Raw genomic sequence first — 22,897 nt, 5'->3', positions numbered from 1 at the left:
CTGCCCCCTTCTCTCCAATGACACCACCAGGTCACTGGAAGTGGCACATACAGGTGACAAAAAAAAGCCTGAGGAGCTGAGTGAGGTCCTCGTAGGATTGGAAAGGGCTCCGTTACGCTTTCCAGAATTCACATCTAATAACCCAGGAGACGAAGTGGCTCACAGCAGATACCACTGTTCCAAGGTGTGGACCAGACTCCAGGAGGCCCCGGGGGGGACCCTCGAAGCTCCCTGAAGCTTTCTCGTCCAAGGGGACATGGCTCAGAGGCCCTGGGTGCCTGGAACAAGTGCCCCTCAGCCCCGTCTTCTCCCCTCCAGCTTCTGAGGAAAGCCTGAATGGGTCAACCAGACTGGTGATGCCCTGAACTTTAGGCAAGTCACTCTGACCTTCTGTGCCTCAGTTCGAGACATGAAAATGCCTCCCTCAGTGAGACAGTGTTAAGCTTCCCTCAGTAGCAATATATCTCTATGGGGGAAGTAAAAATTACTCAATCTATGGCCATATTCCCTGCCTGTAAGTGAAGATAAAGCACTAAGTTTTCTCCGAGTCACTGTGGTGTACTGACTGCAACGTGAGAGCAGTAACTGGACGTAATGGCAACAGTGGCACCATGATGCTCACTTGCGCCCGATGTGCCCGTAGGCCATGGAGTGGAAGGTCTTGCAGATGACATTGCTGGGGAAGACGAGCTCGGCCTGCTTGGCGATGCTCTTGTTGAAGGTCACGTACAGAAACCTGCTCTCAGACCACTTCTCAGCGTACTTGACCAGGGTGGAGGTCTTCCCAGTACCTGAGGAAGCCAAGAGCAAGGGAGGTGACCCTCTGACCAGGAATAACGGTTCCCACAGACGCTATAATCGGGTCCCACCCATGCCTATCTCCCCGCTTGTCTGGGACCAGACAGTGGCAAGTTCTCCAGTACTGATGAAAATTAAAAACAGTGCTGTGAAGGGAGCAGCAGACTCAAGACAGAGCCACCTGGGTTGGGGTAGCAGATCCTGCAGCTCTAAAGGGGCCACTTCAGTCTGCTCCTCAGCCTGTGTGGGTAACACTGACCTCATAGGGTGTGCAGGATAATTACCCAGGTACCCAGCAGAGGAACTCATAAACAGTAGCTATGCTGGCCTAGGCACCATTCATGCTTCGACAGCAAGAGCATGAAAATGAGATTCAAGGATCCTTCCAACCTGTTCTGAACTATCCTATCTACCCCCCCTCCCCACCTTTCATTCAGTTATTCAGTTAGTCAACTGTCACCCACTGAACAAGTATTTCCTGAGCACCTACTGCACATTCAGCCCTACACTAGGCATGTCACAAACACAAAGCAAGGTTCCTGCATTACAATCTAGTTGGGAATAAAACACCAACACAGTTGGAACAATTGGAACAAAAAAAAAGAGAATAATGATAACACAGTAGAGTGAAAAAGAATATGGATCTGGAAACAAAAAAGAAAATCTCGCCTATGAAAGAAGAAAAATAGCACCTCCTTTCCTACCTACCAGGGCTGTTTGAAGATCAACAGATCAATGACATAGTGTGGAGGTGTTTACAGAAGGTGTGTGTTGGCTATTCTTCCTATGTAATCAGGCACCAAACAGTTAATACAGATTAGTCACAGTGAGAGTTCAGAATCACGGAGATCTCAAAGGGCTGAGGAAGCCTCCACCAAGAAGACACAGAAGTGACGGGGGTCAACGTCAGATGGCAGAGAGATAGAGGAAGTAGGGGACGGGGAGGGTAGGCGAACAGGCACGTTTCTGGAGAGAAATAGATCCAGTTTTGAATTCCACCTCCACCACGTATTTGCTCATTTAATCTGGACCACATCATTTTAATTTCCCTGAGCTTTAAAACCTCATACATAAAATGAACCAGAAATTCCCTGGCCATCCACACTTCCACCGCAGAGGGCATGGGTTCAATCCCTGGGGAATTAGGATCCTCCATGCCACGCAGTGCAGCCAAAAAATAAATAAATAAACCAACCTCACAGAATGTTAGGATTAGCACAGGGCAGACATTTGATAAAGTGGCTGTTGTTTTTAGTACGATATTTAGGCAGAAAAGAAGCGGGAAGGCATTCCAGGTAGAGAAAATAGTATAAGCAAAGGTTCAAAGAGCAACCAAGTACTTTAAGAGCCAGGAAGCACAATTAGCTGACTGAGTAATGTATGTTAGAACCAAAGGTAGGAGGCCCTTCCAGACTTCACCCTATAGAAATCAAGGAGCTCCTGACACTGTCTGAACAAGGGATTCACATGACCTACCGCCCCATAAGCAATCAGTGTCTGTGCAGATATGATGATACATAATAGGCTGGATCAATCCCAGTGGCATCTACCCCACAAACAAACTCCTATGGACCATTTGTTCAGCAGGAAGCCCAGTGTGGATGCCCCCCTGGAGTGGTAAGAAAAAGCACTTATCCCTTGGCAACTGCTTTTTAGATGATTTAATTGCAGCAGTTCAATAATAGATTAAGGTAAAGATATTCTGGCAGGTGGTGGGTAAGGTGGTAAGAGGCATTCCAGGAATGGCAGCCCCCTTACCTGCAAATGCCATAATTTTTACCACCTGGAGAGGTTCCATCTTATGGCTTAGGATCAGCTGTTGTTCATGTGTCAGCTGGATGGTTGTTTTCTTGCTATAATCATTACAGAAGAGAAATCAGGAAAAGAATAAGGAATTGAAAAGATCAGGTGATAGACTGTCAAAAATGAAACAGGAAACCAAATGGGACGAATAAAATTTAACCAGAAAAAAGGGGAGGGCCGCCTCCCCTTAGGGTGATTAAATTGTTCTAAAACTAGGTTATGATGTTAGTTGCACACTCAGTAAATCTACTAAAAATTATTGAATTATACAATTAAAATGGATGAATTTTATTTAATGTAAATTATAACTCAATAAAGTGGTTAAAACAAAACACCTTTTCCTCTTCAAGTACGAGAGTCAGGAATCAAAGACGTCCACACACACACACCCTTACAGACATACCCTGGCCAGACCGATGGTTCCTCTTTGACTTCTGTGGCCTGAGCACAGGAATTCTCCTGAAGATACAGGCAATAGAAAATGTTGTAGTGAATCCTAACAGGAAAAAAGCAGATTAGAGATTTTCAAATTCAGTCATGACCTGTATCTTATTTTTCCTCAGATGTTTTTTAGACTCCTAATCATTGCTAAAAATAAAATATGTACCACCATTTTATGAAAAAAAGGGAAGAAAAGGGTTTAAATATACCTAGAGCTGAGCTATATTTACCTGCACTGTTGGAGGTAAATATTTGGAGAGCACGGTTCTGGGAGAGATGCCTGGCTGCGATGGGCAGAGGCAAAGGAGACAGACCAGGATGTGCTCTTTGGGGAACAAAATGTAGCCACGTATGAACACAGAAGGCTCCGTCCACTCCAGGCTCAACAGCCCTGTAGGTAAACACTATCTTGGGGATGGTGTACGACCCCACGGCACCTCACGTTCACAGAGCCCGCCTGCCTGCATCACTGCACTCAAACCTCACGGAGAACCTGGCGGAGCAGTGGGTGGTGGGGCTCGCCCAGCGGTAACGCGGGGAAGGGGCAGGGCGGGGGCCAGTTACCGGTTGCTGATGTTGATCCCTTTCTCCCTCATGGCGTAGAGCAACACGGCAATGCAGTACAGAGTCTCGGTGATGTCTGGCATGGTCACTGTGGAGCTGGGCCGCCGGAGGCAGAAGAGCAGCTGCTGGATGTCATTGACGCTGCTGGACAGGAGGATGATGGCCGCCACCAAGGCCCACACGTTGACACCCTGAGGACGGAGGTGGACAGGACAGGAGACGAGACCCAAAACACAACCGGTAAGAATCACATGGGACAGCCGGTGAAGAAAGCCAGGTTTGGGGTTCGTGTACCTTCCTCAGACCATCTAAACGGAGCGCAAACTTCCTGAATGACATATGGGAAACACCAGGCATGTCTCCTTTTACCCTGGATTCCTTCTTTCTCATCATTTTTGGGTTTGAGTTCTTAAGTTTTCTTTGATTAAATAACATTTATAAAGTACTTAACGCAAGACGCTGCACAGACGTGATCCTCCCGCCTCCTCACCAGCCCACCCTACCCGCACCACCAGGTCAGTGTGAGCTCTGAGGTCCAGACACGCAACTCAAACAAGCTCACTATTAAATGGGTGCCCATCTGGGAGGCACAAAAACTGGGGGATACAAAAGAAGACAGCAGTCTTTAGGGGGAAATCAAGACTGACAATTCAATGGCATTAAGATGTTAATTTAGTATTTATGTTATTATTATTTAATACTTATTAAATATTAAGTTAACTAAATATTAAATTATTGAAAATTTATTATTATGGACACAGTATGCTCCATTTATTAATGTCTAAGAAAATGTTCACTAACATGGAAATATCAATAACAGACATATAGGGACTTCCCTGGTGGCTCAGTGGTCAAGACTCCACTCTCCCAATGCAGAGGGCCTGGGTTCGATCCCTGATCAAGGAACTAGATCCCACATGCAGGCCTCAACTAAGAGTTCGCAAGCCACAACTAAGGAGCCAGCAAGCCGCAACTAAGGAGCCCGCCTGCTGCAACTAAGACCCAGCACAACCAAATAAAAATAAAAATAATAATAATAGACATATAAGTATATAACTATCATTCTTAACTTTACTGCAAGCCTCCCTGTTAAAAATGCATCCACAAAAGCAAAGTTCCACACACCTTTCACTACAACCATACTGGGAAACAAATCTCACTCCATCGACAATCACTTCACTAAAGATGGACAGAGAAATGCACATGGCTGGATTTCCAACCCTCGACTGGCTGCAGAATGAGGCTGAGGTTGCATGTGGCTTCCAAAACAAAATTTAAGAATCGCTATCCAGATGAGAAGCCACAAGACAAAGGAAACTGGAGACTATTTCCAGCTTCTCATTAACTCACTGTGCGTCAGTACAAAATCCTTCTTTTCTCTGGTTCTTTCAAATAACCCAAGGTGTCAACAATACAATGGGCTGCCTTGTAAAGAAGTCCTTACTAATCAAAGTGTGTAGAGGCTAGATGACCATCCTCTGTTGGAACCACTCAACAGAATGGGAAATTGGATGAAATACTTTTTAAAATTCCTTCCAAATTAAAGAATCTATAACAATGTAGCCTTTTATTTCTCTATGGGACCAATGACAAGATTAAGGCTTCAAAGCAAAGGCTGAAGGAAGATTTTGAAAATAAATCTAAAATAACCTTCAACCAAATTTGATCACCAATACACTTTCTTCCAAAGAGAAAAGGTGTCACCTCCCCAACCCTCCCCTCCCTGCAGCCTCTTCACGTACGGCAGGGGCAGCGTAGAGATCGGGGAGGTGTTGGCGCACGCAGGCCTCTGCCTCGGGGAGGAGGAGGTGATCCCTCAGACTCCACAACGCCCGTCCAGGGTCCACACTCGGGGAGCACTTAGTGGTGGCTGTGTAGCTGTAAGACATTCACAGCAGCGTCCATGGGAAAGGTGATCCAGTAAGTGCTGATTTCTGGGAAAGGACTTTGGAAACTGACTTCCTCCCAGGAAACGGGGACTCACCGGATGAGGTTCAGCACACACAGGTCTGACTCCTTCTCTATGCCATAGCTCGAGAGGATGCCATCCACTTTGCTGACAGCTTGCTCTTCATTCATCAGGTATCGGTGATACAGCTTTTTCCAAGGAATGAACTAGACAGTTTAAAAAATCCAAAACAACATGCAGGCAATGGCTATTAGAGAACTTATCAGGCCACAAACATATAGATAATTGCTTGAAAAACAATCACAGTCTCCAATTCAAAAGCTGGGCAAATAGGGTAGAAACATTATACAAATTTTAGTTGGAAACTAGAAGGGGGGGCTCTTGGTTTGGGTTCCAACATAACTTTTTACAGAATCTGGGAAAAGCCAGTGCTTCAATTTCCCTGTCTGAAATAGTGTCCTGTCCCTGTAGGGACACTAATGGCTCAGAGCTTCAGCGAGGATTAAATAACATGAGAGTTGTGGCTATACTAAGATTAGACAAAATAGACTTTAAGTCAAAAGTTATTAGAAGAGGGACTTCCTTGGTGGTCCAGTGGTGAAGAATCCGCCTTCCAAGGCAGGGGACACAGGTTCGATCCCTGGCCGGGGAACTAAGATCCCACATGCTGCAGGGCAACTAAGCCCACGTGCCACAACTACTGAGCTCACGCACCTCAACTAGAGCCTGCATGCTGCAAACTACAGAGCCCACGTGCTCTGGAGCCCACGCCACAACTAGAGAAGAGAAAACCTGCACAGCACAACTAGAGAGAAGCCCGCGTGCCACAACAAAGACCCCGCGCGCCACAGCGAGCGCTGCAATGAAGATCCTGCGTGCCTCGATGAAGACCCGATGCAGCCGAATAAATAACTTAAAAAAAATTATTAGAAGAGACAAAGAATATTACTTGATGATAAAAGGGTCAATTCACCAAGAAAATATAACAATTATAAATATGCATGTACCAAATATCAGAGCTCCTAAATCTAGGAAGGAAACACTGACAGAATTGAAGAGAAAAACAGCAACATAGTAACAGGAGACTTCTATACTCCACTTTCAAGAATGGATAGAACAAACAACACTGGACCAAAAAGGCATATACTGAACACTCCATCCAGCAACAGTAGAATATACAATCTTCTCAAGTATACATAGAACATTCTCCAGGAAAGATCACGTACAAGAACACAAAACAAGTGTCTTAACATATTTTAAAAGACTGAAATTATAGAAAGTATGTTTTTCAATCACTATAGAAACTAGAAATCAGTAGCAGAAAGAAAACTGGAAAACCCACAAATATGTGGAAATTAAACAACACACTTAAAACAACCAATGGGTCAAAAAGGAAATCACAAAGAAATTAGAAAATACCTTGAGACAAATGAAAACAAAAACACAGCATATCAAAACGTATGGAATGAAGTGCAAGCAGGGCTAAAAGTTAAGTTGATAGTTATAAAAACTTACATTAAAGAAGAAGAAAGATCTGGATTTCCCTGGTGGTGCAGTGGTTAAGAATCCGCCTGCCAATGCAGAGGACACAGGTTTGAGCCCTGGTCCAGGAAGATCCCACAGGCCGCGGAGCAACTAAGCCCATGTGTCACAACTACTTAGCCTGTGCTCTAGAGCCTACGAGCCACAACTACTGAGCCCACGTGCCTACAGCCCATGCTCTGCAACAAAAGAAGCCACCACAATGAGAAGCCCGCACACCACAACGAAGAGTAGTCCCCACTCACCGCAACTAGAGAAAGCCCACATGCAGCAATGAAGACCCAACAAGCCAAAAATAAAATAATGTTTTAAAAATATTTTTAAAAAAATGAAGAAAGATCACAAATCAACAACCTAACTTTACACCTAAAGGAACTATAAAAAGAACAAACTAAACCCAAAGCTAGCAGGAGGGAGGAAATAATAAAGACTAAAGAGCAGAGATAAATGAAATAGAGAATAGAAAAATAGGGAAAAAAACCAATAAGGGCTTCCCTGGTGGCGCAGTGATTGAGAGTCTGCCTGCCGATGCAGGGGACATAGGTTCGTGCCCTGGTCCGGGAAGATCCCACATGCCGCAGAGCAGCTAGGCCCGTGAGCCATGGCTGCTGAGCCTGCGCGTCCGGAGCCTGTGCTCCGCAATGGGAGAGGCCACAACAGTGAGAGGCCCGCGTACCGCAAAAAAAAAAAAAAAAAAAAAAAAAAACAAACAAACAAAAAAAAACAAAAAAAACAATAAAACTAAGAGTTGTTTTTTTTTTTAACAAGATCAACAAAATTGACAACCCTTAGATATATTTTGGAAAAAAGAGAAGATTCAAATAACTGAACTCAGAAATGAGGGGAACATTACAACTGATGTCACAGAAATAACAAGACTTATAAGAATACTATGACCAACTGCAGATCAACCAACTGGATATAGTAGAAGAAATGGATAAATTCCTAGGAACACACAACCTACAAAGACTGAATGATGAAGAAATAGAAAATCTGAACAGACCAATAATTAGTAAAGAGACTGAATCGGTAATCAAAAGCCTCCCAAAAAGTTAAGAGTCCAGGACCAGACTGCTTCACTGAAAAATTCTACTGAACATTTAAAGAAGAACTAACATCAATCCCCCTCAAACTCTTCAAAAAAACTGAAGAGGAGGGAGCACTTGCAGACTTATTCTGAGGCCAGCATAATCTTATACCAAAGCCAGACAAAGACACTACAAGAAATAAAAAGAAAATGAGAGCTGTGACAAGGTCACTGAAAATAACCAAGTCATTGCTGGTGATGATAAAAACATCAAGAGGTAAGGATAAGCTGGGATATCCTCCCAAAATCCTCTCGAGCAGAATGGAGTGAAACCTCATCTATCCCCAGTTCACATCAGAGAGATAATTAAATGGGTAGAAATACTGAACCAAAACAGAGTTCACAAATAAAAACAGAAAGATATTTCTTAGAAAGTAGGAGACAAGACCCCAGGCAAAGAATGGAGCAAGAGCGATACGAAATTTCCTCCAAAATCTTTTGGGCTTGGAAGAGAAATGTACCAAGTTTTGATATATCCACCTTTCCCTCCATCTCCAAGGTTTTAAACTTCAATGCATTTGAAGAATAAATTAAACTCTCTACCTCTGGTTTCTTCCCAATGTCTGGTCTAAGGGACATACAAGCTAAGGAGAACATTCTCCCAGCCCTCAGGCTTACTGGAGACCTGAACCTGGGAAGTATAATGACACAACAAAGGGAAGGGCAGGGCACAGGATAACGGTATCAGGAAATCCTTTCTGAGATCACCGGCTGCCCCTGTGTCATCTTCAAAAGGTACTCTTGTGACTAAACGCAACACTCATTTACTAATCACCTACTGTATGTAGAACATCGTGAGACAGTGCCGAATGCAAAAACAAACAGGACAACCAGCCCTCTAGCAATATGCTAATAATTTACAGGGAGGAAGAAGGCTCTCTAAGACCATAACAGAACATGATAAGCTTGAACAGAGGTATAAATCACTATAATAGCACAAGGAAGAGAGTGAGTGATTTCAGTGGGATGGAATGGGAAAGCGTTAGTCTAAGAGTGCAGCCTTGAAGAGGAAAGACATCAACAGAGCTATGAGGGGCCCTTTTGGTTAGCTGGGGGAAGTGGGGTGCAGATTAGACCAACATAAGGGAAGTACTGTGCAGTCCACAGTTGGGAAGCAGAACATCATTGGTTGTGGACAGAATACAGGAATGGACTGGAATGAAGTCAGCAATGAGCCTGGAATAATAAGGTGGGACACACACAGAAGGTCCCGGTTGCCTCCAGGAGATTGGGATTTGATCCTGCAGGCAAATGGACACCAACATTTCTGAAGAAATGCCATTGTCAGGAGTATGCATTAAGTGAAGCGAATCCATGGACTTTTTAGAGAAAACACGAGAGAACAAAAAGCGCTTTCCGTACCAGTGGATCACTGATTATCTCCCTCCAAAAGTGGCACACCAAGCTCAGATTCCAGTAGAGGTCTTCCATGGGGAGGAAAGCAAAGATGTGCCTTAGGACCTCACTGGGCAGGCTGCAGATGTGGCTCTGGGGTTCCTGGCAGGGCGAGGTCCCAAGAAGCCCATAGTAAGAGTCAGGAACAGGATCAGGACCAATGTCCTCCACCTCCTGGCTGGATTCTCCAGGCTGCGCAGAGAACCACGACACACCGTCCTCTGCTTCCTGCCTGCCTTCCCTGGGCCGTCTGCACGACAGGGACAGATGATGCCGTGGGGTCTTCCTAGAAACCCCATCCCACTGACTGGTCCCTGTGGCTTGATTCCTCTCGTCCTCGAAGGACCGAGACCGCTTCCCTGACGAGCGTGGCCGTACTGCTCCATCACCTCCCTGAGGCAGGGCGCAGTGGCCTTCTGCAGCAAAAATCATCTCGTCCTCCGAGTCCTTAGAGCTGTCCTGGCCCACAGAATTGCTTTTGGCCATGTCATTGGTGCGCCGCTGCTGGCCAGCGAGGAAGAATTCAGGGTTGTATCCCAGGCATCCTCGACCTGGAGAGAGAACCCAAACAAGGTGAACGAGAAGTGAATAATGACTGATGACCCTTTGTTGACCCAAATAAGACAAACTAATTTTCAATTATCTATTTTAATAGAGGAAAGAGACAAGGATGTATTTTATTGGTCAACTGATTATATAAATAGATTAATCCAAAAAATATTTATATCGGGCTCTATCATACAGTCAGATACACATTTGGAAAGGGACAGAGACCAGTCTTTGGATGGTGTGAGGACCACAGTACACCTTGCAATAGGCCAGGGTTAAATTCTGATGTTTTCTAATTGTGGAGTTAATTACACCAATATTTATGAAGAGCTACCACCTGCTCAGTGCTAGGACTTCATGCTGAAACACACATGCTGATAAGTCTTTATCAGTAAAGAACTCACAACACAGAGGAGAAGTTGACTTATACACACAAAACAGACAAAATATCAAACACTATATAACCACCGAGTTTAAAACTGCCTCATACAATTGGTTACAGTGGTTCCAAAAAGTGGGAAACAGAGACTACAATCACATCACAAGAATTGAAGATGACCAGTGAGATCCGAGTTGGATTCTGAAATGAGATATATCACAGGGAAATAAGACAATCTGGATTATACAAACAGGTATTAACGAAAGTGGGAATTCACTTGGCACTAAATGGGTCATAAGGAAAACAATCTGCCAGAAGTAGAGCCTGCATGTAATAACGTCAGGGGATTGAGCCTGAGTCCCTCATAGTAACAGGGAACATACCACACTGGAGGTTCTTGAGAGTGGCAGTGACATGACAGAAAATGGTACTCAGGAACATTATTTGATATTCGAGCTGATATGGAAAAAATAAACTCTGAATGCAAGGAGAGGGTTATTGCAGCAGCCCAGGTACGAGGTGACTGAGCGCACAATCTACCGTAAAAGCACTGAGTGAGGGGACGTTTGGGAGAAAAAGAGTGAGACGGTGGACCTAGTGATGGATTGGACAAAGAGGACTGCTGAAGAGTCAGGAAATCACGACGGTTCCAGAATGGTATCGTGGTGATGCTGGGACGTGTTCCCTACCACGTTAAAGTTAAGCCAGCTAGTGGAATTCATTCAGCCGTGCTTTTCTGGGGCTTTTACCAACCACTATGATAGGATGGAATTTTCACAGAAAACTCACAAATAGTGAAAAAGTGTCAAACTACTGCAACAGAACCACAAGATCACAGTAGCAGTATTTACAAATACCGGGAGATACTCAAAGGTCACACACACTACAGATTCTGAAACGCAAGATATTTGGGGGAAAGACATACCTCTAGTCCCTCTTTTGGTTCTGGGTCTAGGATAGAGACCGTGGTTCGGGTCTCTGTTTGTCCATCTTTGACCGAAGGGCTGGGTCACGGCCAAGTGACTGCGAGCCAGATGTTGGCAGTCGACGGCTGTAAGATGCTTCCGCTTAAACGGTCTCACTGTTTTGTATCAACAGGCAGAAGAAATGGGACACTTGTTAGTTATCACCAATTCTACAAGCTAGCAAGTTAACCTTAATTTTCAGGAATACAGTGGCTGTGGGCCACCCCAGCCAGCCCTTTCCCTCTTCCCCATATTCCCATCAACTTTCAGTCATTTTATAGTTTCTTTGCATCTCTTCCTTAGGATTTGAGAATCCTAAAATAGCCTTCTTTTCCACCTATCACACTTTGTAGAAGCCCTGATCATGAAGTGCTCATTCAAAAAGAAGTTGCCACTAATGGATAAATGGAGATCTGGCAACTTTTCCTTGACTTTAGCCAGGCCATTTATACTATCATAATAACCATAAATATTTTAAGAGTTGGCTATAGCTTTTCAAAATATACTCATGCATTGTCCCCTGTATACACCAGCTTTTCCAAGTCTGAGAAGCAGAAGGCACTAAGCGGACAGTCACAGGAGATTTCCCACCCCTGCTGTATGTCTCTCCCCATGCACCCCACCCCACCCCATGCACCCCTCTCAGCCCCGAGAGCATCTCAGCATCGGGCACTGATGTAATAGGACAGGAGCAAGGCCCCCAAGTAGAAGAGAAAAGAGCCCACTTTTCAGCATCTTCAGAGGAGGAAATTTCATATTCTCCCTCAGCAAAACACTACAGCAGTGACTGTGCCTAGAATTCTGTCTCGAGAGTATTGAAATACTTTTGTTTATATTAGTCATTTTTCTGCCAGGTATTTTTTCATTCCTATTTCTGCATTTTATCGCATGTAAGATCTAACTACCTCCTTATGGCATTAAATAGAACAGTTACACTACTGTAAAACAGAATAGTTACACTTAAAAAAAAAAAGAGGACAAGAACAGATACAAGAGAATTAAAGTGACCCTTTAAGGACTTCCCTGGTGGCGCAGTGGTTAAGAATCACCTGCCAGGGCTTCCCTGGTGGCGCAGCGGTTGAGAGTCCGGCTGCTGATGCAGGGGACACGGGTTCGTGCCCCGGTCTGGGAAGATCCCACATGCCGCAGAGCGGCTGGGCCCATGAGCCATGGCCGCTGAGCCTGCACGTCCGGAGCCTGTGCTCCACAATGGGAGAGGCCACAACAGTGAGAGGCCCGTATACCGCAAAAACAAACAAACAAAACAACAAAAAAAGAATCACCTGCCAATGCAGGGGAGATGGTTTTGATCACTGGTCCAGGAAGATCCCACATGCCGCGGAACACCTAAGCCCACGTGCCACAACTACTGACCCTGCACTCCAGAGCCCGCGAGGCACAACTACTGAAGCCCAGTGCCTAGAGCCTGTGCTCTGCAGCAACAGAAGCCACTGAAATGAGAAGCCCGTGCACCACAACGAAGAGTAGCCCCTGCTCGCCACAATCAGAAAAAGCCTGTGCACAGCAACAAAGACCCAACGCAGCCAAAAATAAATAACATAAATAAAAATAAATTAAAAAAAAATAAAAACGTGACCCTTTACAGGAGATGGTCAACAGAGAAATCAGTTCCTGCCAGTACCGTATTTTCAGATGCTAAAAATACTCCAGTAAACTGTAGTATCAAATGCCAGAATCTCACTCAACATTTCCTGTAAGCCTGAAAACTTCTGAAACCAAGACACCACTGAGTATATCTGATACAGTTTATAAACTTAATAACTCCCCTCAGCCCTTAGCTTCTTCAGAAATGATCCTTCCAAATTTCAGTTTATTCTTTCAAGGTTTAATGGAAGTTTAAAAAAACTTCATGGATATTTCAAGACTTTTTAAAAATTACTTCTACACACAGAAATAGTTCTACAGGCCCCTCTGAAAGGACGCTAGAGACCTTTTCACTACCTGAATTCAGAGTTACAATGCAGTGGTATAACTCTTAAGTCATGAAGAAGTACTTAAAAATATGCTCAGCCGGGCTTCCCTCGTGGCGCAGTGGTTGAGAATCCACCTGCCGATGCAGGGAACATGGGTTCGAGCCCTGGTCCAGGAAGATCCCACATGCCGTGGAGCAGCTAAGCCCGTGTGCCACAACTACTAAGGCTGTGCTCTGGAGCCCATGAGCCACAACTACTGAAGCCCACGCGCCTGGGGCCCATGCTCCACAACAAGAGAAGCCACCGCAATGAGAAGCCCGCGCACCGCAACAAAGAGTGGCCCCCGCTCGCCGCAACTAAAAGCCGACATGCAGCAACGAAGACCCAACGCAGCCAAAAATAAATAAATTTATTTTAAAAAATGCTCAGCCGGATAAAAGCAGTGTCACATAGTGAGGGGACAGTGGACTTAAAAGGAAAAAAACTGGGTGTGAGCCCTAAGTTGGCCACATAGTGGCCGGAGGACCCCTGGTCACTTAGCTTCTCTAAGACTCAGGGGCGTTACAATGATTAAATGAGAAAACACACTCCAAAAGACTTGTTAAACTATAAAACCCTACACAAATATACACATCTGCTTATTGTGTTAAACAAAGCTTAGATGTGACTGATTTGCATAAAACATTGAAATAACTTTCAAATTATAAAGATGTCACCTAATGGCAAGACATGAAGTATATCAGCAGTCCAATTACAGCCTACTCTGTATTACTGAAAATACCTTTTAAAAAGCCAAGGGACTTCCCTGGTGGCGCAGTGGTTGGGAGTCCGCCTGCCGGTGCGGGGGACACGGGTTCAAACCCTGGTCCGGGAAGATCCCACATGCCACGAAGCAACTAAGCCCGTGCGCCACAACTACTGAGCCCACGCACCTAGAGCCTGTGCTCCGCAGCGGGAGAGGCCACCGCAATGAGAAGCCTGTGCAATGCAACGAAGAGTAGCCCCCGCTCACCGCAACTAGGGAAAGCCGGCGCGCAGCAGCAAAGACCCAATGCAGCAAAAAATAAATTAATTAATTAAAAAAAAAAAGCCAAGTCATATATCTTAATTACTTATTATGAACAAAAAAATCCCCTCCACTATAATGGTTTTATAATTATTTTGTTGTTGAACATATTCCTCATACTTACAGAGGCAGAAAAAATGAATGTGCAGTTTTTCTATGTTAAAACAATAAATTTGAAAATTTTCCACATTAAAAAAAAAAGCTTGAAATCTGATTATTCTTTTTAAAAATAAGACACGAAAGTTTACCTCTTCTGCTCAAAATTCTTCATATTACAAAGCCAACAACCTAATTGCTATTTTGTCTGAATGGGGACCTCTGGGCTGACTGGCAGAAGACACAAGGAAGCTACAATGGGCCTTGCAGAACAGAGTTGGCCCTTGGGATCCATGAGTTCCGCACCTGCGAGTTCCACCAACTGCAGATGAAAAACACCAACACCTGTGGTTGGCTGAATCCGCGGATGTGGGATCCACAGGTCCCTGTCCACAGGGTGGACTCTGAGGGGCGTGAGCCCTCTCAGATTTTGGTGCCATAGGGGGTCCTGGAACGAATTCCCTGCAGAAACCCTGGAATGACTATACTGACGAATACTGGCCCCTAATTCAGGTGCTCCAAACACACTTGGGTCAACTACAGAAGCAGTTGAAGAATTCCAGCCGATAAACCCACTAACCCTGTAGATTCCAGATATGAGACTGATCTCTGCTTTCTCTTCAAACATTCCCAACTGTTTCAAAGCTGGCAAATACAGTGTCCAGAATTAAAACTGGAAACAGTCTAGAAAAATTATCAACAGACAGTATCTTATTTAAAGAAGGTTCCATAGATAAAATCACAAACGAATAAGATTAACAATATCAAACCCTCAAATTCATATGACCCAGGACCTTGACGCTGGTACAGACCTGCAGGAAGCGTTCTGCTTCCAGAGTCCTGGTACAGCCCAGAGTGGTCCTGCATGAAGCCATCACAGAGCAAAGGCTAGCAGCTGGGGACAGAGGTGCCCACACTGGGCCATCTGGCCTCTGGGTACCAGCACAGCCGCCTACACTGTCCATCTGGAATGGTCCTCACAGCCCTGACTGCTCATCTGGGAGGCAGAGCTAGCACTTTTACGTTCTTACTTTTCTGACTTCAGTGAGAGGTCAGAAACCGAGACTATTCTTTCTGCCTCTCAGGTCTCTGCGAGATGAAGCGCTGTGTCTCACTGCACGGGGAGCTGGGGCCCCCGCACCTGTCTCCGGAGTTAACAAGGCACTTAAGTCAAAGGCCGTGTGATGCACTCGGATCCGGAGCCGGGAGACCTCCTCCCTAACAGCCTTGGTCCCCTTCTCATCACAACGAGGACCCTGACAAGCTAACATGCAGAGTTAATACCACAGTCATGTGGTTTGAACCAGACAAGACAGATGAAAGTGCCTAGCGACACCCATGCAGAGGCTCACAAAGCCCAGCAGCTCAGAATTACACGTGGACCACACTGTGCTGAGTCTCCTAAAAGATGCCTACATTTTAACAGCACCAATGTTCTTGTGAAGTTATTTAAAATTACTACAGTAAAATTCTAACCACCTTCTGTTCTTGTTAATATACTTCTAAACCAGCAGCTCAAATATAACTTTATCAAAATAAAGATGCTCAAATGCTACTTCTTGCTTCCCTGAGTCCCCAAACCTTGTGTTGCTCCTCCGTCCTCTGAGCAGTAGGTGCCCTTTGCATCGCTCTCCAAGGGCACTATTAGAAGCTGCTCGCGTTTCTTCAAGAAGCAAACTTAAAGTGGTCGGTGAGAAACGTGCACCGTTAAAGGGATGGAGGGAGATGACAACCAAACTACGTGAGGTCCCAGAGGCCCAGCGGAATCATCTCCAGGCCACAGTGGGTATCTGTACCCTTGGAGACTCCACCACAGTAACTAACAGAAATGTGTCACATCCCTCAGATGTGATGAAAGAAACACACTGGAAAAGTATGAAAACCATTTGTCAAACAGAATTTTGCTCATTCCCACGCTGCTTTTTCTGTGATGGTCCTCTCACAGAGAGACGCCTCACTGGACCGCAGGTGCAGGTCCCGGCCTTGCATCTCACTCTGAAGTGGCGATCACCTGGAGTGCGGCCCTCTGCCAATCACCGATCTCTTCACCTTGATGATGACCTGTCCCACCCACCCCCGCCCCCAGTCAGGCACACTGCTGGAGATTAGACTCTCCTCAGCCCCCCCTGGAACGATCATCACTAAACCTGTATGAGACCACCAGCCCTGAAAAGGCAGGGAACATGTCTCATCAGCTTCTTCCTCAAAGCACTTAGCACGACATTGTGCAAATAACAGTTATTTCCTCCAACACTTATTGAATGAGAAGTTCGTGCTATGACTCAATTCTGTTGTAATCCGCCTAGCTTCATTTTGTCATCTTCTTGATTGCAAGACAATTTAAAAAACAAGTCACACAAAGCAGAATGGACTGCTCCTGGTTTCGTGGTGAAGACTGTCAGTCCCCTTCCTCCTTGGCACATGGCTGGTCCACGCTTCCCCATCGTGCTGGTAGCTGGAGGCCCCACAGAATGTGCGTAGAAGGATGTGCGCCTCTTCCAGGCCTGGCCCATAAAAGCCTCTCCTGCTCCTTCCTCCGTCCGCTGCTCCCATCCAGAGAAGGGAAGGGTGACCCCAGAGAATCTTAGAGGCCAAACATTCGAAAAGGAAGACCCTCCAGCAGGCTGGGTCCTCGGATAACTGCTTTAAAGAGCACCACTCCTCCCGCACAATGCTCACACGCTCACACACACACACACACACACAGACACAAAACTGCAACCACCTGAGGCTGTTATGGGATTGAGAAATGAGCTTGGATTGTGAGGTCATTACACATTTGGATCTGTTTGTTACTGCAGTCACACCTACCCTAACCATTCTAGGATCATTTGAAATTGACACAAGTCACTTCCCTTATTCCCCTACATTTGTTAATCATAATTTATACCAAAAGGCTTGCAGGACTTCCCTGGTGGTACAGTGGTTAAGAATCTGCCTGCCAGTGCAGGGAACACGGGTTTGGTCCCTGGTCCAGGAAGATCCAAAATGCCACAGAGCAACTAAGTCTGTATGCCACAACTACTGAGCCTGCGCTCTAGGGCCCGCAAGCCACAACTACTGAGCCCACGTGCCACAGCTACTGAAGCCTGCGCGCCTAGAGCCCGTGCTCCGCAATGAAAAGAAGCCACCGCAAAGAGAAGCCCACACACCACAAAGAGTAGTCCCCGCTCGCCACAACTAGAGAAAAGCCTGTGCACAGCAATGAAGACCCAACACAGCCAAAAATAAATTTAATTAATTAATTAAAACAAACCAACAGGGCTTCCCTGGTGGCGCAGTGGCTGGGGGTCCGCCTGCCGATGCAGGGGACGCAGGTTCGTGCCCCGGTCCGGGAGGATCCCACGTGCTGTGGAGTGGCTGGGCCCATGGGCCACGGCCGCTGAGCCTGTGCGTCCGGAGCCTGTGGTCCGCAATGGCGTAGGCCACAGTGGTGAGAGGCCCGCATACCGCAAAAAAACTAAAACAAAAGAAAAAACAAAAGGCCTCCAAAATGTACAGGTTACAGACCTAAATGGACAAGCTGAAAATAATAAGTGCCTACAATTCCTGGAAGGAAAGATTATTAAAAAACCATTTAAAAAAAAAATTAAGATAACTCACCAGCACAGGTGCCTGACTGGAGAAACAGCTCATAACAAGAACCCAGCTGGGTGGTTTTGCTAATCTAGAGAAACCCAACCTCGTCCTGTTAGCTCCCCACAAGCCTCCTGCCCTTTTCCGAGGGACTCCGTGCAGATCAAGCGGACACCCTCTTGTTTCTGGTGAGACAGCAAAGGTGCCCACTGCTGGCCCATCGTTACCAGGAGCAGGTACTTCACAGGCCAAACTGCGCCCTGAGAGAACTAAGAGCCCAATCTGAGCAACATGAACGGTGTTGGTCCCCAATTCCAGTGCGACAGAAAGTATTCATTCAACCCAGGCAGCACTCTGTAGTAATAAAACCACCCTGTATGTCTCTGAGAGACCTGCAACAATTATCTGTACAACTATATTTAATATAAGTCATTTATATACAAATTATTACTATTACTATAGTATGGTTTTTTAAATTTATTTATTTAATTAATTTATTTATTTGGCTGCGTTGGGTCTTCGTTGCTGCTCGCGGGCTTTCTCTAGTTGCGGCGAGCGGGGTCTACTCTTCGTTGCGGTGCGCGGGCTTCTCATCGCGGTGGTTTCTCTTGTTGTGGATCATGAGTTCTAGGCCTGCGGGCTTCAGCAGTTGTGGCTCGTGGGCTCTAGAGCGCAGGCTCAGTAGTTGTGGCGCACAGGCTTAGCTGCTCTGCGGCATATGGGATTTTCCCAGAGCAAGGCTCAAACCTGTGTCCTCTGAATTGGGAGGCGGATCCTTAACCACTGCACCACCAGGAAAGTCCCTATAGTATGTTTTATTAACGTCTTCTTAATCATTGTTTAAGCGTGTATTAACATGTCTTCTGCCCCTAGGCTGAAAGCTTTATAGTCTGGTGGGAGGAGCAAGGCACTCGGCCCTAGCACCCAACACTCACTGCTCCATAAATATTAATGAAATGAATGCATTAAAAGAACAAATGCACAACTACGGCACTTCCCTCTGAAGAAGATGAGGTTGAGGTTGTCTTCTTTGGCTTTGAAATCCTACACTATGTTATAGGTCCAACGTGCTTCACAGTTTTTGGAAGTTCTTTCACGTACTCTCATCTGATCCTTGCACCATCCTGCAATTGTGCCAGGATGACACTGGGGCTCAGGTGATGGAACTTAGGTCTTCTGACTCCTCAAGCCAGAGTTCTTTCTACGGAAGGTAATATTCTCTCTTCCACATCCAGAAATATTCAAAGCAGCTTCTAAAAACCTCAGCTTTAATTTCTCTGTCCCTTTTTAGAAATCACTGTGGAACACCATAACCAAAGATAGCAAGTATTTAGAAAATAGCAAGCATAAGGAAAATATCACAAAATACTGTACACTCAAAATGAAAAAACTTCCAAATATTTTGTCCCCATTAGCTCTACAAGAAGCAAAGGCAGCAAGGAAACACAACATCCAAGTCCTCACTCTCAGTGCAGAGCTGGGTCCCTGCCAGCACTACATCCCGCTTCCCTACAAACCCAAAGGTCCAGGCCCGCAGGCCCAACCTCACTTAGGTCCCCTCACACCCACAAACACCTGCTCCTCCCCTGGAAGAGCACTCACTTATTACAGCAAACAAGGATGGCAAGAGCTTTTCTATGTGTTTCTCGCAAGGAAAAGAAAGAACAGGGGAAGAACGGAAATACAAGAAAATAACCATTACTTACAGACTAGAATTTATAGATTTGAAAGGCTTTTTTCTACTGTCAATTCAACCCACAACCACTTTTAAGTATCTATGATTTCCCAGATTCATTATAAACACCATGAGGGCTTCCTCTCTTGGCATCTCTGGGGTCAAATGCTATTTGAGACACTGAGGATTCAAAAACAAATGATGTCACTTGTCCATAAGGCAGCTCTCAAAACACACACAAATTACTATACATAAGGCACTATAAGTGCTACACAAATGCACTTATGAAATGAAGAAAAGTGACCAGTTAGGAAGGATGAAAAAGGCTTTATGAAGAGTTCAGCCTTGCAAGATGAGTAGGATCGGGGAAGGCAAAAGAAACAGTGTGTGCAGAAACACAGAGAAATAGCACACCAGTGGTGTGCCGGTAAGCCAGGTTTCATTAGAACAAGAGGCTCATGGATTGTGGAAAAGGATGGAAAAGAATTTGGAAACACAGAGGATAAATGTCCTTAAATATAATGCCAAGGAATTTAGACTTTATCATGTAGGCAACTCGGCGAATCATCTCGCTTTTCTAAGCAGGGTCAATGACCAACCAAATTTACACATTAGAATGGTAACTCTGGAGGCAGGCAGAGGATGAGTAAACATGCAGACTGTCAAGAAAACAAGGCAGAAAGTCACTTTACCAACCAAGGCAAGAGGTGGTCAAGGCCTAAGGGCAACAGCAGCAAAAATAGGGAGAAGGGGAAAGTGAAGCCTAACAAGTTTTTTTGGACTGGTGAGACTGGAAGAGAAAAAACAAAACAGGTAACTGACGTTTCTAGCCAGAGCTCAATGATCACATCATTAACCACGTTAAAGAGTAAAGGAGAAATCGTGTTTTCGTTTTAATCACTTCTTCCGGGAATGAACGGAAAATGAAAGCTTTCAGTTTTGAAAATGGCTGTTTGTTCTGTTTTAAAATTATCTGTAGCATGCCAGGTTAAGCTCCGGGAGGTACTCTGAGATATGAGACTTGTCCTCAAACGTCTGTGAGTGACAACTGGAGACATAAGATTCAAGACGCTTTGGTGAGATGCTCTAAGAGCAGATGATTCCACTGACAGATGGGCAAAGACAGAATTCACATTCAATCTTCGAATAAAATCAGCCTAGGAAGGATAGAGGATAATGACAAGCAGAGAAAGATGATGACAACAAATCTGAAATGAGAGTTCTAAGTCCAATACCAAGTTTGGTGTTCACACACTCACAGGTCACAGAACATGTCAAATGATCACGACACCGGAACCACGAAACACAACAAAAGATAAAGGAAAGAGGACAGCCAAGCAGCAAATCACAATGCCAATGAAAGCCACATGCGAAATGAGTCACTACAGGGCACACCACAAATTCCAAACACCTGCACAAAAAGGAATGAGCAGACCAACTGGGAAACCTTAAGACCCCAGTATAGCTCCATCCATTAGCTTACTGTCAAGATCTGTCCCCTCTACACCAAACTTTTACTCCAGAGAACCACAGGGGCTGTGGACAGGTTAACATACATTGTCATCTAGTTATCTCAAGGGGGACGCAGACCAAAATAAGCTCCTAAAGAAGGTAGGAGGTGCAGAACTGCATGTGGGATACCAGTTAAATAACCAATCATCTGCATTTAAAATACTATCCTATACTGCAAACGTTTTGTTTTTAAAAGCACGGAAGCTGGAGGCGTAAGGCAAGAGAAGGTGGAGTCACTGGCAATGAGGATGTGGAGGGGGATTAACAACAAGAAGTGTGAAACTACCGGATACCTCAACTTCCATTTGCACCAACACCAACAGCTGCACTAAGACCAATGCTTGGCATGTCCTAAGACTTGATGCACTTCAAAGCACTTTTACACCTTCCTTTCTTTTGGAAGTGGCAAAATACAAGGGGACAATAACTTTGGCAAAGCTGATACTGGACTTGGTTCTATCTCTGATGATTATCCATATTACACTCAGTTAACCAAATTCAATCCGCTCACAAGTAAAATGAGCTTGTTTTGAGGTCTTTTTTCATTTTATCTCCCTTAATTTATTTGAGCAGAGTGCCAAGCACTAGCAGACCCTCACCAGGGGCTACCACCCTTCCTTCCAGAGGTCTTTATTAGCTGTACTCCCGTGGGAAAATCACTAACTTCTTTAGGTCTCAATTTCCCCACCTGTCATGATGCCTTCCTTACAGGGTTGTTTGCGGATGAGATAATTAATGTAAAGTGGTTTGTAAACCAGAGTACAATACAAGATGTAAAGCAGAATTGTCTCCAGGCCTGGCAAATAGCAGCTGCTCCCATTTTATCTCTAAAGGAACCGAAAACACCAGGAAGGTTAAATGACGAGCATCCAGGAAGATCGGGTAAAGAACTCAACACCTACCCTCACGTCTCCCGCCACCCCACACAGCTTGCTCAGACCTCAAGTACCCTCCACCCGCTCAAGGCCCTCCCACATCACCTTAATTTTCTTAATACTCAGGTTAGGGGGAGGGCGACTGCAAACGAAAGAGGCAAAAGGATACCATAAAATGACTCGCCCAAGGTCAAAACAGCAGAGGAGAAGGAAAGGAAACGCTGGCTGCCCCCAGCGGAGGCCACGTCTCCGCGACTCCCACACCGCCGAGCAGCGCCGCGCCCCCGCGTCCCAGGGCGCCTCGGCCTCCAGCGCGCGCGCCCCGCCGCGCCCCGCCGCGCCCCTCACCGCCGGCCCGCGCCCCTCTGCGTCCGCGCCCGGCCCCCAGTCCCCCGCGGACCCCCTGAGGCGGGACCCGCTGAGGAACCCAAAGGTTCAGCGTCCACACGACTGGGCCCGCCCGCGCCCCCTTCCACGCCGTCGGCCTCACGCACTATGGCGCTCCACACCGGGGGTCCCGCCGCCGCCGCCACCGCCACCGCCGCCGCCTCCGGGCCAGAGTCGCCCGGACACCCAGTCCCAGCATCCCCCGGGCAGCGCGAGCCCGAGAAGGCCGCGGACTTCCTCCACCAGCTCCGCCCCCGCCGCAGCCCAGGGAAGAGCCCGCCGCCGGCGCTGACGGAATGCGCCCCTGGCCAATTGAAACGCGCGTGCGGAGGGGGCGTGCTTAC

The 22,897-nt window shown here is 46.0% G+C and overlaps 1 protein-coding gene across 5 annotated transcripts in view; it reads right to left on the bottom strand.

The window, feature by feature from the left end:
* FBH1 (F-box DNA helicase 1) overlaps window positions 1–22,795 on the bottom strand; it is a 45,122-nt gene extending 22,327 nt beyond the window's left edge. For 2 of the 5 annotated variants that reach the window (XR_012330351.1, XM_033852321.2), the window contains exons 1-8: window positions 11,393–11,548; window positions 9,507–10,090; window positions 5,591–5,721; window positions 5,349–5,484; window positions 3,607–3,797; window positions 3,005–3,097; window positions 2,557–2,651; window positions 623–791 (exon numbers count right to left, since the gene is read on the bottom strand). Coding sequence is in view for 4 of the 5 variants with exons in the window: in XM_033852321.2 (XP_033708212.2) it covers window positions 623–791; window positions 2,557–2,651; window positions 3,005–3,097; window positions 3,607–3,797; window positions 5,349–5,484; window positions 5,591–5,721; window positions 9,507–10,025 (1,334 nt within the window). In the remaining variant the exon portion in view is untranslated. Of the gene's footprint in view, window positions 1–622; window positions 792–2,556; window positions 2,652–3,004; window positions 3,098–3,606; window positions 3,798–5,348; window positions 5,485–5,590; window positions 5,722–9,506; window positions 10,091–11,392; window positions 11,549–12,481; window positions 12,501–12,715; window positions 16,544–22,660 lie in introns of those variants that run through there. The other 3 variants (XM_033852320.2, XM_033852322.2, XM_073801513.1) reach the window with 3 other exon arrangements.
* Between the last annotated feature and the right edge of the window lie 102 nt (window positions 22,796–22,897).

This window comes from Tursiops truncatus, chromosome 2, assembly GCF_011762595.2.
Source record: "Tursiops truncatus isolate mTurTru1 chromosome 2, mTurTru1.mat.Y, whole genome shotgun sequence".
Taxonomy (NCBI): Eukaryota; Metazoa; Chordata; class Mammalia; order Artiodactyla; family Delphinidae; genus Tursiops; species Tursiops truncatus.
This window is presented reverse-complemented; position numbering and strand designations above follow the sequence as displayed.